The following is an 18,784-nucleotide window of genomic DNA, read 5'->3' as shown; positions in this document are numbered from 1 at the left end:
TCCCTTCCGATGCACTGGGGTTCTGGTTTGCCAGTGCCCTGCTACTCTGTTAGCTCCACATTAGTCCTAAAGGCAGTTGCCACTTATTTTCATTCTTATGGTATTGTTTTTCCTAGGCTGAGTTAAAAGGAAATTAATATATTTCTTGTCCTTATCAAACGTGGAATAATGAAAATATGTGGAAGGAAATTATCTAGTATCTGAAAATGTGATGTAGTGATTATGTAACTTTTTAATATCATGCTAGAGAATTTCTAAAAAACCCAAATAAGGCAACTTGCCTGGCCAGTGTGGCTCAGTGGTTGAGCATTGACCCACGCATTAAGAGGTCGCAGGTAAAGACTCACATCATGTGTTACTACCATTTATTTCAACAGCAAGAACACGAAGTAGCAAAGAGCATGTGCTCATCAAAGAAGGCTTCTTTGTATAAAAAGAAAAAAAATAACTTTGTAAAGTTAGAGGTTAACTTGTAGGAAACTGACAAGGTGCAGTACTTTTTGTATGTTCGATGGAGAAGATAACCAACCCCAAAGTTACTATTTTATTACCTTATAGAACATGAAAGAAGTTTGGCTCTAACTTAGCAATCATATTTCAGCATTCCTTTGCCCATGAAAGATTCTCAAATTCTTTTCAAATCAGCTCTGTCATACTGTTGGTTCTTTCATTAATGATTAAATAAGATGACTTTTATTGGTATGAGAATTATATTTATAATCTCTAAAGGATATTAATCTTTTGTCATCATGTAAGTTCAAAATGGTTTGGGTTAGTATTTATTATTAATTTTACTTATAATTTTAAAATTATATTTATTGAGGCAGAAATTACATACAGTAAAATTCCCACATCGATCTGCTGCCTTCTGCACGCCCCCTACTGGGGATCGAGCCCAAAACCTAGGCATGTGCCCTGACAGGGAATTGAATCTGTGAACTTCAGGTAGTATGGGAAGATGCTCAATGGGGCCACACCAGCCAGGGCAAGGGTGATTTTTCTTTCCTTCCTTCCTTCCTTCCTTCCTTCCTTCCTTCCTTCCTTCCTTCCTTCCTCCCTCTCTCCCTCCCTCCCTCCCTCCCTCCCTCCCTCCCTTCCTTCCTCTCTCTCTCTCTCTCTCTCTCTCTCTTAATCCTCACCCAAGAATATTTTTCCATTGATTTTTAGAGAGAATGGAAGGGAGGGAGGGAGGGAGAGACATACATTGATGTGAGAGAGACACATCGATTGTTTGCCTCCTGCACAACCCTGACTGGGGCCAGGGATTGAACCTGACTGGGGAGCGAAACTGACAGCCCTTAGTCCTTTGGCCAACGCTCTCATTGCTGAACCAAACCAGCCAGGGCAAGGCTGATTTTTTTTTTTTAAATCTTTATTGATGTTAGGGAGAGAGAAGAAGGGAGAGAAAGAGAGAGATAGAAACTTAGACTGGCTGCCTCCTGCATGCCCCCTCCTGGGGATTTGGCCCAGAACCTGGGCATGTGCCCTGACCCGGAATCGAACCGGTGACCTCTTGGTGCATGGGTCAATGCTCAACCACTGAGCCATACCGGCTGGGCTGATTTTTGACAAATGTATACACTCAGGTAACAACACCAATCAAAATACAGAATATGACAACTACATTTTTAACAACTTGAGAATTGTTTTTTTCAGGCCACAGAGAGTGGGCCCTGTGTTTTCAGAAAAGTAAGTGCATATTTATTTGTGAGCAAGCACAATAGTCTTCAGTGTTTATGGTGAAAGAAGGGATACAACCTGCCCTGGCTGCATGGCTCAGTTTGTTGGAATGTTGTCCTATGCACCAGAAATTTGCAGGTTCGATTCCTGGTTGGGTTTGGGAGACAACTGATTAATGTTTCTCTCTCCCTTGTCCTCTCTCTCTAAAATCAGTAAGCATGTCAGCTGATATGGCTCAGTGATTGAGTGTCAACCCATGCACCAAGAGGTTGACAGTTCGATTCCCAGTCAGGACACATGTCCAGGTTGTGGGCCTGATCCTCAGTTGGGGGGCATGCAGGAGGCTGCCAATCATGTTCTCTCTCTTTGATGTTTCTGTCTCTCTCTCCCTCTCCTTTCCTCTCTCTCTAAAATCAATAAAGGAAAAAAAAATCAGTAAGCATATCCTCAGGTGAGGATAAAAAAAGAAAGAAGGCATACAACCTAATATGTGGTCAGGGAAAAGCCTGTTACTTCACTGTATTTTTTTTCTTATCTAGTGGGCTCCTATACCAGAGATCCTTAAGGATGTTTATAATTCTGATCTATAAAGACTGAGCTAATGCCCGTATGGTGTGGCTCAGCGGTTGGGCATCGACCCAGGCACCAGGAGGTCACTGGTTCGATTACTGGTCAGGGCACATGTCCAGATTGTGGGCCTGATCCCCAGTGGGGGGCATGCAGGAGGTGGCCAATCGATGTTCTCTCTCATCAATGTTTCTATCTTTCTCTTCCTCTTCCTTCCTCTTTCTCTAAAAATCAATAAAGAAAAAAAATTTTTGAAAAGAAGGTTGACAATACCTTAAAAAAAAAAAAGACTGAGCTACTGCTGTCCCAGGGCCCTCATATTGTTGCAGTAAAGGGGGGTGGGCAGGGGCTTGTGAGCTGGATCGTGCTCAGGAGAGTGAAACAAACAGGACAGTAAGTGAAATATAAACAAGAGTCTTGGGAAGTACAGCTTGAAATGAACCCAGCTGAGGAGCCCAGACTGACTGTAAATTATAATTAATGGCTTTTCTGAGTCAGAGAAGTTCCTGCTTCAAATCCCAAGCAATAGATGAAGAGAACCAGGGCAATTTTTCAGCTGCTAAATTCCCTCAACAACTCTCCCAGGTAAAATTCCAGGAGCTTTGGTTTGTCCTCAGTTTCTTTCTCTTTGAAGTACTGTTTTCTATTAGCAAGGGAGTCTTGAAAAATCACCCTGTGATCAGAAATTTCGTCATCTGTAATGGAGTTCCAGCTGTTTTCAGACCAAAGTTGCATTTCTAAGCAGACTTCCTGTGCTGCCAAGCAATGGCCTGTTTTAATTCAAGTGAAATTCTACAAATATGGATTGAAAATTGGAAGCAGGAAGGGTGAGGTAGCTACTATAATTTGAATGAGATGGGAGGCTGGGACAAGAATGATAGAGACATGGTGGTGATAATTGAGTGTGGGAAGATTTTATTTTTTAAAATTTTTATCCTCACTTGAGGACATTTTTTTTTCATTTTGTTCAGACTGAGTGGGAGGGAGAGGGGGAGAGAAACATCCACGTGAGAGAGACACATTGACTGGTTGCCTCCCGAGCCACCCCAACCAGGGCCGAGGTACATGTCCCTAACTGGAATCGAACCCGTGACTCATTGGTCCACGGGCTGACGCTCTACCATTGAGTCAAACTGGACAGGGCGAGTCTGGGAAGATTTTTTATTTTTTAATCCTCACTCGAGGACATTTTTTGTTCAGATAGAGTGGGAAGGAAAGAGAGGAAGAGAGAGAGAGAAACATCGATGTGAAAGGGACACATCGAGTGGCTGCCACCCACACGACCAACCAGGGCCCGGGACAAACAGCAATTGAGGTACACGCCCTTAGTGGGAACTGAACCCAGATCTCTGGACCGCAGGCTGACGGTCTAACCGCTGAGCCAAACCGGCCAGGGCAGAGTCTGGGAAGATTTTAAAGGTAGAGCCAGCAAAATGCAGATTCATCAAATAAATGTGTGGTGTAACAGTGAAGTTAAGGGTGGTCTGGAGGCTTTGACCTGAGCAACTGAAAGAGTGAAGTTGCCTTTAACCAAGATGGGGAAAACTGTGGGAGGAAGAAAGTTAAGGCAGAAATTCAGAAGCTCAGTTTGAGGTGCTCACTTGGGCCACTGGGACCACTTCAGGGGTAGGGTCTGGGATGGAGATATGTGGCAAACCCAGATCTCTCTGGTCCGGGCCAACGCTCTAACCGCTGAGCCAAACCGGCCAGGGCTATTATTTATTTTTTAAGGTGGGTGGGGCCCCCACTTGCCGTGATGGAGGTCTCAGCTCTGGTGTGAGCTGGGGGCACAGCCATGGGCCTCCTGGCCACCGCAATTAGCAATGGAAAAAAAAAAAAAAAAACTGACAAAAAGCTTCAACATCATGAAATCTAGAAAAGAAACACACTTGTTAATTTTCTTAAACACCTCCATAGTATTTTTTTCTTTTTTAAGCTCAGTATGCTTTGACCACCTCTTTTTATGACACTTTGGTGTCATCGTTTCCCATAATGAGAGTGTTAAGGTAACTTAGTCTTTCCTCCAGCACAGCGATTTTCAGTTGGTGTGCCACAAGACTTTTTAAAACATGGAATATGTCCCTGATTATTCAGTCAGGGGCACTAACCTCTTTCCCCTTAGATTTCAAATTAAAAAATGACAACAGCCCTGGCCAGTTTGGCTCAGCGGTTAGAGCGTCGGCCTGCGGTCCGGAGAGACCCGGGTTCGGTTCCCACTAAGGGCACGTACTTCGTTGCAGTTTGTCCCCGGCCCTGGTTGGTCGTGCGGGTGGCAGCCACTCGATGTGTCCCTTCACGTCGATGTTTCTCTCTCTCTCTCTCCCTCCCACTCTATCTGTACAAAAAATGGAAAAATATCCTCGGGTGAGGATTAAAAAAAAAAAAAAAATGACAACAGCCAACATGATAGCCATCCGGTGTCACACAGCACCTCACTGGGCGGGCAGGGACTAGGATCCAGATCTCCACCAGGGGCTGTGAAGGGGCAGAGGCTGGGCTAAGGCCCTTGACCCGCACGCCGGTTTCTACTGCTCTATAACCCCGTCCCTAACTCGAGGGCTTTCCCAGAACGTAAAACCACCACCGCGGGACTCGGAACCCGCCCACAGCCTGAGCGCTCCAGCTGCACGTGTGGGTCCCAGGCTTCCTCCAGGGCCTCACGCCAGAGCTGGCCTCATGTTTGCCTGCTCCAACCTTAACGTCCAAAGTCGGGCCGCGCCTTTTCTCAGGGCCCTCTCCCTACGTGGGACCAAGTCTCAACTTTTACACGCAGTAAATTTAGTCTCTTGAGGCCGGAACGTTGGAAGACATTTGTCGCCGCAGGCAAACCATTTACACCTAAATCCAACATCAAGCCCTCTCGTATCCGAATTTCCGTTCTCGCGAGAAGTCGGCCTAAAGAAGCTGTCAGCCATCTTTTGTGTGGCCTCACTTTGGGTTTCTTTGCCCATAGTTTATTATGCCGAACTATTTCATGTCCTCATTTTTGAATTTACGTAGTACTTCAGAGTCACTTCCCTTGTAAGGTCTCCATTTAAAGAACAAGGAAACATTTAGTTGTTTGTGGACTTCGCCCTTCCTAACGTGGCTGTCTCAGCTCGTCGGCTGTCCCGCAAGGCTTCCGGTTTCCCCAGAGGGGCTGAACTTCCGGCTTCACGACGCAGGCGCAGGCGCAGGCGCTCCTTTCGCTCTCTCCGGCAGTGTTCACGAACCTCGCAGCCATGTCTTACCCCGCGGATGACTACGAGTCCGAGGTAATCTGGCCCGAGCGGGTGCTGGTCTCCGCGACGGGGCGGGTTTGTCTGATGCTGGGCCCCGAGGTGAGACGGTGTCCGGTCGTCTCTGGGAGCCCCCGCGGGCTGCTACCAGCTCCAGCTTGCCGCCTAGCTCCGCGGCCCTCATGCTGCTGCCGCCCCTCCCGGCTTCTCGTCATCCCCGTCTCTGCCCGCCCACTTCCCGTGTCTGGTCCCCTCGTCCTCTCCTTTTCCAAGACCGGGGCCAGAGGCTGGTATGGGTTCTGTGTTTCTGCGGCTGAGCTCTTTTGGTTTAGGCTCAGTCCTGTCAAACCCTGCTGATGTTTCACAGTCTCTGTGCTTTGCTCTCTACAACACCATGACGTTGGCTTGTCATCGTCTACTTAGTCCCTTTCTTAACAGGCATGCGAGTTTCTCAAAGGCAGGGGCCGTGTTTTAGCCAGCTTTGTATCCTTAGTACTCTGCTTGGCATGTGAGCCCTGGAACGAGCAATTTGGATTCACGAATTGGTGAATGTTCTCGTCTTTTTCGTTAACAGGCTGCATATGATCCCTATGCCTACCCAGGCGACTATGATATGCACACAGGTGAGACTACGAGTTTGTCTGGTTAGCTGGGTACTTAGGGGGATTGGTCCCTTTATTAGTGTCTCAGAACAGCGCCGACGAGAACCTGTTTGAAATTGCTTCTTGATGGGCTAGGGTTGGAGTCAGTTATTAGCTCTCATCAGGAGGGTGGTACAGAGCCTAATAAACCTAGACTTTTTCACAGTCCACCTAAAAATCTCAGAAGGAAAGGATTACTGTGCTGGCTGTGATTTTTGTTTGTTTGCATAAACTACTAGTCAAAGAAAATCTTATTGTAAAAAATTGAAATGATTCAAACGAAGCCCAAATGAAATCTTTTTGGAAGGTTTTTTAGGTTTCTTGAAATGTTAATAGTAACTTGGTTTGGCTTAGTAAATGCCATGCATCATTCTGGATACTTTATGTGAAGTATTTAATTTAGTCCATACAACAGTTCTATAAAGTACTGTATGTGAAATAATGTTGTCTTTTTTCATTTTACACATGAGAAAACTGAGCACAGAGAAGTTTAATTACTTGTACCAAGTCATACAGGTAGAAAATGGTAGTAGTTTATTCATTTAAATAATATTAAGTACCTACTACTTACTCTTCCTTTCCACAGCCTTACCCCCTCCTGCAGCACACACTCTTCTAGGTCTGAGGGTACATCTGGGTACTAGACTGACAAGGTTCTTTCTCTTGTAGACTTTAGGTTTTTCTAGTGGGAGAAGTAGATAATAAATGATTTTAGTGGTAAATGTTTTGAAGAAACAGGGCAGTGGGATTGGGAGTGCTCTTAGGAGGATTGTATCTGAGTATTTAAAGGGGGAATTGTATCCGATTTTATAAATTTGAGTTTAGTTTGGGGGATGGTCTTGCCCTTCTGTTATATATGTGGATTTGAAAGCACTTTGTAAAGTATTTATTTATACTTTCTAACCTCTAGGCGATCCAAAGCAGGATCTGGCTTATGAACGTCAGTATGAACAGCAGACCTATCAGGTGATCCCTGAAGTGATAAAAAACTTCATCCAATATTTCCACAAAACCGTGTCAGATTTGATTGACCAGAAGGTGTATGAACTACAAGCAAGTCGTGTCTCCAGTGATGTCATTGACCAGAAAGTGTATGAGATCCAGGACATCTATGAGAACAGGTATGGGCTGCCAGCTGAAATGACCTCTTTCTGGGTGGGACTGGCTGGCTTAGTGTTGCAACCTCTAAAAAGGGGGTGCAATTTAATTTTTTTTTCTATAAAGAGAGTACTTTCTGTGATTCCTTAGGGCTAGGGACATGTTATTTTGTCAGACTCTATCCCCAGAATTTGTACAAGGCCCAAAATAACATGACTATCAATAATTATAATAGCAATTAGTATGTATGATCAATACAGATCAAAGTATGTTCAGAGTGCTGTTCCGGTATTTACTCATTTACCTTTCACAGAAACCCCATGAAGTGTAGGTACTATTTTCCTCATTTTACAGATGAGGAAACAGCACAGAAAAGACAAGTCACATAGTTAAGAGGATGTGCTGAGATTTGAACCTGCACCATCTGGCTTCAGAGCCTAGTTTCTAAACTGTGCTGTATATCTCCTCAGTGCGTAACTGGGTGAGCGGAGCTTTTAAGTGATTGGTTGCTTCTGGTTTTGAGGGGACTGCCTTTGTGTAATGGCATTAGAGATGAGACAGGTCAGTCAGGGTTGGGTTAGTTAGTAAAGATTTCATTAAGGAACTAGAATTTAAGCAATTTCTATAAGGATGAATAGAAAGCAAGCAGCTAAAGGCCTGTTAGGTCAGTGAGTAGGGGTTAATCCCTGACCTATGTTTCCTTCATCCCCTGGGTCTTTTTGGTAAAAATGTATAGACCGGTGCTGTCTGACAGAAATACAATGCTGGCCACGTGTAATTTAAAATTTTTCATCAGCTACATTTAAAAAAAGAAAGAATTAGTCCTGGCCGGTTTTGCTCAGCGGTTAGAGCGTCGGCCTGTGGTCCAGAGAGACCTGGGTTTGGTTCCCGCTAAGGGCATGTACCTCAGTTGCAGTTTGTCCCCGGCCCTGGTTGGGTCATGCGAGTGGCAGCCACTTAATGTGTCCCTTTCATGTTGATGTTTCTCTCTTTCTCCCTCCCTCCCTCCCTCCCACTCTATCTGAACAAAAAATGGAAAAATGTCCTCGAGTGAGGATTAAAAAAAAAAAAAAAAAAAAAAAAGAATTATATGAAATTAACCTTAGTAATTTAACATAGCTAAAATATTTCTACACGTAATCAGTATTAAACCATTAAGATATATTACTTTTTCAGCCTGGTCGGTTTTGCTCAGTGGTTAGAGCGTCGGCCTGCGGACCAGAGAGTCTCAGGTTCGGTTCCAGCTTAAGGGCATATACCTTGGTTGCAGTTTGTCCCCGGCCCCAGTTGGGGTTGTGTGGGTGGCAACCACTTGATGTGTCTCTCTCACATCGATATTTCTCTCTCTCTTCCCCCTCTCTCCCTCCCACTCTCTCTGAAGGTAAATGCAAAAATGTCCTTGGGTGAAAATTAAAAAAAGAAAAAGAAAAAGATATATTACTTTTTCTTTGTACCAAGTCTTTTGCATCCCATATTTTACATTTATAGCACATCTCAATCTGTGTGCAGTAGAAATACTTGATCTCTGTTTAGATTTCATAATATTCACAATTAGAAAAGTAAATTCACATACCCAAGTTGTTCCAAATATAAAATATATTCTAAAACTTGGAAGTTTTCCAGTAACCGAGTTAAGTTTATTTTTTATTCCTATTTAGGAATATTTTTCTACTTATCATCAGAGTGGGAGGAAGGGAGAGAGGGAGAGAGAGAGAAACATTGATGTGATAGAGCCACGTCGACTGGTTGCCTCCCACATAACCCAACCAGGGTTGGGGACGCATGCCTCCGAGGTACGTGCCCTTGACCAGAATTGAACCCGCGACTCATTGGTCCATGGGCCAACACTCCAACCACTGAGCTAAACTGACCAGGGCAAGTTAAGTATTTTTTACATTTACATTAATTAAAATGGATTGAAATTAAAAGTTCAGTTATTTAGTCACCTGTGGCCAGTGGCTCCTGTACTGGACAGTACAGGCAGACATAGACAGTAGTTGAGCCGAGCATGTGGTCAGTATTCCCCTTGGAGAATGTGTAGTGAGAAGAAAGGCTGGCACCTTGGGAAATGTGTTTTTTTCAGGGGGTGGCAAAGAAAGAGGCAACAACATAGGAGACAGCAGAAAGAAAACTAGGTAGTGAGCAGAGAAGTGTCAGAAAAGTAGGTAGTAAATCAGAAGTGTCACAGGAACCAAAGAGAGAAGAGACTTTGAAGCGAGGAATGGTTGCTAGTTGTTAAGTGCATCTACGAGATGAGAGCTCAGCCAGTTGAACTTGGCAACTTAGAAGGTGCTTTGTAACCTTAGCAAAGTCAGTTTCAGTGGGGTGGTGGAGGCAGAAGCCAGATAACAGTGGGGGGAGAAGTGGAGATTGAGAAAGGGGAGTTTAAGTGTAGAGGACTTAGACAGTTATTGAAACACTTTCTATTGTGCGTTTTGAAGGGGAACACTCTGTTTCTGTGCTAAAGTGACGGGAGAAGAGGAAGAAGGGCTTGAGGAGAGGCAGGGAAAGTTGAAGTAGCTGCTGAATGGGGTCAGGAGAAAAAATGAACAGAAACCTCTTGTAGGCATGTGAAGCATCTCGGAAAGCTGTGTGTGGGTTGGATGCTCAGAGTTCAGCAAAGCAGAGTGTGGCATCAGACTTCAACAAATTGATTTGCTTCTGTGTTTGGAGAGAGGAGGAGGCACAGTGCTGTAGGAAGTATTGCTAAGGGAGGGGTGGGAGAAACTGTAAGGTAGTTCTCAGACCAGGGAGTAGCAAGCAGCTAGAGTTCATGATTCAGAGGCAAGAGATGATCCTGAAGAGCTTGGTGGGTGCCTAACGTAGGGAAAAGGAGTTCTTTACTGAATTAAGAAAGATAGTCTGAGGTACAGAGTTGGTTGAGGAAAGTTGTAGACTTGGAAGGTTCTGGCCCTTACCTTATTTCTGTGACATCTTCCTTTTTTTTTTTTTTTTTTTTTATCTTCACCCGAGGACAATTTTGTATTTATCTTCAGATAGAGCAGGAGGGAGAGAGGGAGGAAGAGAGAGAGAAACAGCGAGACACATCAACTGGTTGCCACACCCATGACCCCAACAGGGGCCAGGGACCAACTGCAACCGAGGTACATGCCCTTAGTGGGAACCGAACCTGGGACTCTCTAGTCTGCGGGCCGATGCTCTTAACTGCTGAGCCAAACCGGCTAGGGTACATCTTCCTCTTTCTGAGCCAAGGTCCTTATCTGTAAAATGTGTTGCTTCTCAGGTCTTTTATTTTTCTCTCGAGTTCTAGAATTATTCTGCTTGATTTTCAGCTGGACAAAACTGACAGAAAGATTCTTCAAGAATACACCTTGGCCTGAGGCTGAAGCCATTGCTCCACAGGTTGGCAACGGTAGGTGTGAGCTCTTTGTCCTGTGTGCTAGATGGGATCCTGTGACTGGGGGTCATTAGAATCTCAGGATGATCTGTGTTTGTTTTGCTCATCATTTTATTTCTCCAGGGCTTTGCACATAGTAGACCCTTAGTAAATAACTTGTTGGATGAAGGTAATGAAGAGGACAGAGATTTCTCACATGTGGTGAAAGCTGAACTTGAAATCTTTATCTTGACTTGTTTTTCATTTCCCTCTGTAATTTGGGGGTCATTACAGTGACTCTGGGATGGGCTCTCCAGCCTCCTCCCACCTTTCACTTCTGATGGTGTGTTTTATATACGGTGTGAAGTAGGAGTGTCCAACTTCATTCTTTTGCATGTGGCTGACTAGCTGTTCAGTACTAGTTTTGTAAAGACCAATCTTTCCCCACTGAATTGTCTTGAAACAGTTGCCAAAATTGATTATCATGTAAATGTAACGGCTTATTTCTGGACTTTGAATTTGATTCCATCAAAATATATGCCAGCCTTAGACTTGTACTACACTGTCTTGATTACTGTAGCTTTGTAATAAGTTTTGATATTGAGAGGTGTTTTTTTTTTAACATTGCTTTGGTTTTTCTGAGTTTCTTGGGTTTCCCTATGAATTTTAGGATCAGCTTATCAAAAGCCAGTTGGAATTTTGATGGGGATTGCATTGAATTTGAAGACTAATTTGGGGAGGTGTATTGCTGCTTTATTTTATTTCTATTTTTCTTTTTCTTTTTGGAGTATTGTCATTTTAATAATAAGTCCTCTAGTCCATGGATACAGGATGTCTTTCCATGTATTGAGGTCTTTAATTTTTTTTAGCAATGTTTTGTAGTTTTCAGTATACATATCTTACACTTCTATTTTATTTTTTTCCTTTATTGATTTTAGAGAGAGAGGAAGTGAGGAGAGAGAGAGAAATGTCAATGAGAGAGAACATTGATTGGCTGCCTCCTGCATGCCCCCCACTGGGGATCTGGCCCACAACCTGGGCATGTGTCCTGACCGGGAATTGAACCAGCGACCTCTTGGTGCATGGGTCAATGCTCAACCAATGAGCCACACCAGTCGGACTGCACTTTTTAAATATTTTTTAATTTTCTTTTTTTATGCTCACTTGAGGAATTTTTTTGCATTTATCTTCAGACAGAGCAGGAGGGAGAGAAGAGGGAAGAGAGAGAGAGAAACATCGACATGAGAGAGACACATCGACTGATTGCTACCCACATGACCCCAACCAGGGCCGGGGACAAACTGCAACCGAGGTACGTGCCCTTAGCGGAAACCGAACCCAGGACTCTCCAGTCTGTGGTCCTATGCTCTAACCATTGAGCCAAACCAGCCAGGGCTGCACTTCTTTTTTTTTTTTTTTTTTATCTTCACCCGAGGACATTTTTCGATATTTTGTTCAGATAGAGTGAGAGGGAGAGAGAAACATCGACGTGAAAGCGACACATCGAGTGGTTGCTACCCACACGACCCAACCAGGGCTGGGGACAAACTGCAACCAAGGTACGTGCCCTTAGCGGGAACCGAACCCGGGTCTCTCCGGACCGCAGGCCGACGCTCTAACCGCTGAGCCAAACCGGCCAGGGCTGCACTTCTTTTTTTATCCTCACCCGAGGACATTTTTCCATTTTTTTGTTCAGGTAGAGTGGGAGAGAGAGAGAGGAACAGAGAGAGAGAGAGAAACATCGATGTGAAAGGAACACATCGAGTGGCTGTCACCCGCACAACCGACCAGGACCGGGGACAAACTGCAACCGAGGTACGCGCCCTTAGCGGGAACCGAACCCGGGCCTCTCAGGACCGCAGGCCGACGCTCTAACCGCTGAGCCAAACCGGCCAGGGCTGCACTTCTTTTTTATACCTAACTTTTTTTCTTTTTTTAAATCCTCACCCGAGGACATTTTTGCATTTATCTTTAGATAGAGTCGGGGAGGGGAGAGAAACATCGATGTGACAGAGACACACTGAGTAGTTGCCACCCACACGACCCCAACCAGGGCCAGGGACAAACTGCAACCGAGGTACGTGCCCTTAGCGGGAACCGAACCAAGGACTCTCTAGTCCGTAGGCTGACGCTCTAACTGCTGAGCCAAATTGGCCAGGGTCCTAACTTTTTTTTTAATTTTTTTTCTTTATTGATTTGAGAGGGAGAGGGAGACAGAGATAGAAACATCGATGAGAGAGAACACCAATTGGGCACTTTCTGCATGTCCCCCACCGGTGATGTGGCCCACAACCTTGGCATGTGTCCTGACCGGGAATCTAACTGGTGACCTCCTGGTGCATGGGTTGATGCTCAACCACTGAGCCATACCGGCCGGACTATACCTAACTTTTTTTTTTTGAACATTTACTATTAGTATCATTGTTACTATGCAGGTTTAAGAATTAATGCTGAAAGAAATGTAATTTTTTATGTTGTTCAAACCTTATGCTCTTTTTAATATAGAGACTGTATTATAGAGCCTGCTTGCCTGTAAAGAATGTAATAATTATATATGTTAAGAACACTAGGAGGCTCATAATGTATGTTTTTTAATCCTCACCCAAGAATAGTTTTTTCATTAATTTTTAGAGAGTAGAAGGAAGGGAAGGGGAGAGAAGGAGACAGTAATATTGATAGAAGCGAAACATATTGATTGGTTGCCTCCTGCTTGCTCCCCCAACCAGGGCTGAGGACTGAAGCCACAGTCCAGGTACATGCCCTTGATGGGGAATTGAACCCATGACCCTCCGGTCTGAGAGCCAGTGCTCTACTGAGCTACAATGACTAGGGTTCACAATGTATTTTTCAATAGGTAAGGATTCACATTACTCTAGAGTATCAAAGGAGATTTGGTATAAAAATCCCCCTCCCACTTCTGTACCAGAGTCTTCGGTTTCTTTCTCTGGAGCCATCTAGTGTTATCATTTTTCTGTTTATTATTATTGTGACTCTTTCTCTGTGTGTGTGTGTATATATATGTGCAAACAGTACAGTTGACCTTTGAACAGAGTAGGAGTTAGGGGTGCTAACCCCACACACAGTGAAATCTGCATATAACTTTTGATTCCCCAGAAACTTAAGTTATCCCTCAGTATCTACAGGGGTTGGTTCTAGGGCTTCCTGCAAATACCCAGATCTACAGCTGTTCAAGTCTCCTATATCAAATGGCATAGATCAGTGCATATAGTCAGTCCTTTTCATCTCAACTCCCAACTGCAATAAAAAACAGTACAGGTATTTACTGAAATTCCATGTATAAATGGACTCGCAGAGTACAAGCCCATGTTGTTCAAGGCTTAACTGTAGCTGTTTTGTTCCTTTTTTACATAGACTAAATGTCTCTTTCCTTTTTTTTTAAATTATATATTTGGAGAGGATTCTGCATCTACAGCATTCCTAAGACCACCTCTAGGTTTGATGATTTGCTGGGAGGATTCACAGGATTGTGTGTAGTCATCCCCACAGCCAGCAGGGTTTATAGCAAAACGATTCAGAGCAAAATCAGCAAGGGGAGAAGGTACATGTGCTGATGTCCAGAGGAAACCAGGTGCAAGTTTCCAGCAGTCCACTTGCACGTAGTCACACAGGAGCGCTTAATTCCTCAAGCAAGGAATTGTAACATCGTGTGGAAAGTTGTCTACCCTCGCCGGTGTGGCTCAGTGGATTGAGCATCCTTCCATGGACTGAGAGGTCCTGGTTCAATCCTGGTCAGGGCACATGCCTGGGTTGGGGTCTCTATCCCTAGTAGGGGCATGCAGGAGGCAGCCAGGCAATGTTCTCTCTTACATAGATGTTTCTATCTAGCTATAAAAAATTAATGAAAACATTAAAAAAAAAAAGTTGTCTACCAGAGATGTTTATTATAGACTTAATTGCCCTGGCCAATTTGGCTCAGTGGTTGAGCTTTGGCCCGCGGACCAAAGAGTCCAGGGTTCGATTCTGGCCAAAGGCATGTACCTCGGTTGCGGTTTGTCCCTGGCCCGGTTGGGGTTGTGCAGGTGGCAACCAGTTGATGTGTCTCTCTCACAATGATGTGTCCCTCCCCCTCCCCCCACGTCTGAAGGTAAATGTAAAAAATATCCTCAGGTGAGGATTAAAAAAACAAAACAAAGTACACTTAATTAAGTCCAGGGATTTTATTGGGGGCGGGTCATGTAGGCACACACTCTGCCAACCATGTACCAAAATTCCTGACTCCCAGAAGGAAAAAGTGTTCAGAATAAACCATATTGTTGGCATATTTTAGGCATAGCAGAGGAAGTGCCCTTATCAGGGTAGTGGGAACCCTCCTGATATCTAGGTTCCCAGATGCCGGCCAAGGTCCAAATAAGTCAGTGATACTCCTATATTTGCAAGTTTGGTAGGTAGTATCATGTTACTTTTCATGGCATTACCATTTATTTACATGCTGGTTTATTTAAGCAACTATAGTTAAAATATTTATTTACTTTTGTAAATATGTTTTCATTGACTTTGTTAGAGGAAGGGAGAGAGAGAAAAACATCGATATGAGAGAGATACATTGATTGGCTGCCTCCTGCACGCCCCCTCACCAGGAATCGAGCCCGAAACCTGGGCATGTGCCCTGACTGGGAATCGAACTGGGGTCTCTCAGTCCATGGGACGATGCTCAATCCACTGACCCACACTGGCTGTGCTGGTGAAAGTCTTTCAATGGTGAACAGAAATGGGCCTGAATTAGTATGATGATTAGTAAAATGAGAAATCGATTCTCTTTTGTAAAATTAAATTTATTGGGGTAACAATGGTTAATAAATTTTAGGTGTACAGTTTTAAATACGACGTGTATAGTCTGTTGTTTGCTCACCATCTGAAATCTAGTCTCTTTCCCTCAAGAAATGAATTTTCTTACTGCGTGTATTCTTACGTGTCAACATTAGAGTTTAGCTGTTTAGTCTCTGAAATCATATTTATCCCTCTACTGCCCCTAAGGGGCTGTAATTGCCAGAAGACCCTGGTTGTTTTGTAGATCACTAAACTACCCCTGTGCCATCTCTTTCAGATGCCGTCTTCCTGATTTTGTACAAAGAATTATACTACAGGCACATATATGCCAAAGTCAGTGTGAGTATCTAAACATCGCTGACAGTTTTAAACTCTGCCATTTTGTCCCTGGAACACAGTCACTGATCTATATTAGTTCAGTGTCCAAGAGTGGTTGGCATATTTTAAGTAATGGCAGAGGGCCCTGTCCGGTTTTGCTCAGCAGTTAGAGCGTTGGCCCATGGACCAAAGGGTTGCAGGTTCCAATCCCAGTCAAGGGCTCATACCTGGGTTGCAGGTTCATCCCGGTCCCATTCAGGGTCGTGCGGAAGCAACCAATTGATGTGTCTTCCTCACATTGATGTTTCTCTCTCTCTTTCTCTCCTTCCCTCCCTTCCACTCTATCTATAAAATCAATGGAAAAATATCTTTGGGTGAGGATTAATGAAAAAAAAAGAAAGAAATGGCAGTGGGATGATTGAGCCTAGAAAGGTAGTTACCTATTCCAGACAAACTATAACACTACATGGCCGGTACATCCTTTCTAATTTTTCCATCCCCAGTCCTTGGTGGGCACTCACCACCAGGCACTGGGTTGCAGGCTGCCATCCCAGTAGTGTGTTCCAAGCACCTTGTGCTGCCTCTGCTTGGGTTGTCCGTTTTCCCCTCAGCACATCACCACTGAGCATCCTTCTCTCTGAAACATAAATAAAACTACCACTGTTTGCCAGGCACAATGCTGGGCACTTGGCACACATCTACACGTCTCTAATCCTCACAGTGATACTACAAAGTATGCAAACAGGTTGCTTCTTCTCAAATTCCCACAATTAGGGAAGTGACAAAACATGAACCCAGAGCTGTCTTATTATGACACCAGTGTTCTTTTTTTTGGTCCTCACCCTAGGACATTCTTGCATTTATCCTCAGATAGAGTGGGAAGGAGAGAGAGAAACATCGATGTGAGAGAGACACATTGGTTGCCACCCACGTGACCCCAACCGGGGCCAGGGACAAACTACAACCGAGGTACGTGTTCTTAGCAGGAACCGAACCTGGGACTCTGGTTCACGGGCTGAGCCAAACCGGCCAGGGCACACCAGTGTTCTTTTTACCACACTACCTCAACTTGAGATACTTGTTTGATTCTTCTTTTCCTAATTTCTAAATTGTAAAGTGCCTAAAACCTCTTTAGGATACCGTCTATCATTTATATATGTTTAATATGCCCCAAATTGAATTCTTATTTTATCTCTAAACCTGTTTATCCCATGTTCATTATCTCAATAAATGACACCATTAGTCTCCGGTTACTGGGACTGAACACTTTGGTATCTTTCTTGACTTTCTCGTTTGACATCAGCCTTGCAGCAAATCCTGTCCAGCTGTACCTTCAGCGTACTTGAAACCAACTACTTCTGTCACCATTGCCGCTGGCCTAGTTCAAGGCGTTATTTCACACCTGAACTGCGTAGCTGCCCCGCTGGTGCCAGTTTCCACTCTTGCCCACTTAAGTTTATTCTCAAGCTAATTACCAGCATGATTCTTTTGAATCATAGTCTCATCAAATCACTCCCTTCCTCAATCCTACCATGACTTCCCGACATACTTAGAATACAATCCCAAGTCTTAGTGAGGGTTCTGCTTCAACTGGCCCCTGACTCACTTGCCAGTCTCATTTCCTGCAACTTTCCCCAGGCTAGCCATACTTGGTGGCACTTCAGAGCACACATCGCTAGATGACATTGTATAATTTATTTGTTTTTTGTTGGCTTTCACCTCTAAGGGGTAAGCTCCACCAGGGCATGGACTCATTTTGCAGAGAGGTGGAACATCTTCTTAGAACACAATAGTTAATGAAAGACAGGGCTAAGGCTGCAAGGCAGTGTTCTTTCTACTCCCTTATAAATACGTCATCATGCCCAATCATACTCCAGTGCCCAATTCTTGAGGGAGGGTTTTCCTTGAAAGAGCATTTACTGTATTAGGCACTACATGCATTAATTGTTGGAGCGTGTGTGGGTATGTAAATGAAGAAAACTGGCCCCAAGATCTCTCCTTAAAATGTTTCCACCCAAGGAGGTCCCAGCTACTCAACTTCTCATCCCTGAAGACCACTTGACCTGACTAGACTTCTGCCTTGGCCTGCTGCCATCAGTGGTGGTAGCTGGGGCAGTTCCTGTTGCCAAAGTAACCCAGGGTGTCTTTCTGGCATGCCAGTGAGAGCTCTGAGTGCCTTATCTGAGAAAGTAGAGTCTCTTCTGCCATTGATGCGTTGGGTCAGGTACTTTGGGGGCCTGGCTGAGAATCTAGCCAGCCTGTATTATATGGCTGTTTGGGGAAGACCATGACATCAGAACACATAGTATAGCTGGTTTTACCACCTCTAATCTTCCTCTGGTCTGTTGAAGATTTGGCAGAAGTTCACTGACCCCATAACCTCTCTGCTAGGTACCAAACGGGACACTCTTTCTTTTTTTTTTTTTTTCTTAGTTAAAAGTATATATATATATATATATATTTTTTTTTTTATCCTCACCTGAGGACATTTTTTCATTTTTTGTTCAGGTACAGTGGGGGGGAGAGAGAGGAACCGAGAGAGAGAGAGAGAAACATCAATGTGAAAGAGACACATTGAGTGGCTGCCACCTGCACGACCAACCGGGGCCGGGGACAAACTGCAACCGAGGTACGCGCCCTTAGCGGGAACCGAACCCGGGTCTCTCGGGACCGCAGGCCGATGCTCTCACCGCTGAACCAAACTGGCCAGGGCTATATATATATTTTTTTAATCCTCACCCGAGGACATTTTTGCATTGAACTTCAGATAGAGTGGGAGGGAGAGAGTGGGGAAGAGAGAGAGAAACATCAGTGTGAAAGAGACACATTGAATGGTTGCCACCCACACAACCTCGGCCGGGGACAAACTGCAACAGAGGTACATGCCCTTAGTGGGAACTGAACCACGGGCCGACATTCTAACCACTGAGCAAGACCGGCCAGGGCCTTTATTGATCTTTAGAGAGAGAGAGGGAGACAGAGAGAGAAACATCAATGAGAGAGAACATTGACTGACCCCCTACTGCATGTCCCCACTCAGGATTTGGGCCACAACCTGGGCAAGTGCCCTGACTAGGCATCAAACTGGTAAACTCTTTGTGCATGGGTGGATACTCAATCACTGAGCCACACCAGCT

General features: G+C 44.5%; 1 protein-coding gene across 4 annotated transcripts in view; it reads left to right on the top strand.

Moving 5' to 3' along the window:
* The first annotated feature begins 5,334 nt into the window (after positions 1-5,334).
* Positions 5,335-18,784, top strand: part of EIF3L (eukaryotic translation initiation factor 3 subunit L) — a 38,538-nt gene continuing 25,088 nt past the window's right edge. For 3 of the 4 annotated variants that reach the window (XR_004958300.1, XR_004958299.1, XM_036251409.1), the window contains exons 1-5: positions 5,335-5,501; positions 6,040-6,088; positions 7,017-7,227; positions 10,498-10,577; positions 15,607-15,668. Coding sequence is in view for 2 of the 4 variants with exons in the window: in XM_036251409.1 (XP_036107302.1) it covers positions 5,469-5,501; positions 6,040-6,088; positions 7,017-7,227; positions 10,498-10,577; positions 15,607-15,668 (435 nt within the window). In the remaining 2 variants the exon portion in view is untranslated. Of the gene's footprint in view, positions 5,502-6,039; positions 6,089-7,016; positions 7,228-10,497; positions 10,578-15,606; positions 15,669-18,784 lie in introns of those variants that run through there. The other variant, XM_036251410.1, reaches the window with a different exon arrangement.

The sequence above is a fragment of the Molossus molossus genome, unplaced genomic scaffold, assembly GCF_014108415.1.
Source record: "Molossus molossus isolate mMolMol1 unplaced genomic scaffold, mMolMol1.p scaffold_m16_p_10, whole genome shotgun sequence".
Classification (NCBI taxonomy): Eukaryota; Metazoa; Chordata; class Mammalia; order Chiroptera; family Molossidae; genus Molossus; species Molossus molossus.
The sequence above is the reverse complement of the archived record's forward strand: the minus strand, read 5'-3'. Positions and strand labels throughout refer to the sequence as shown.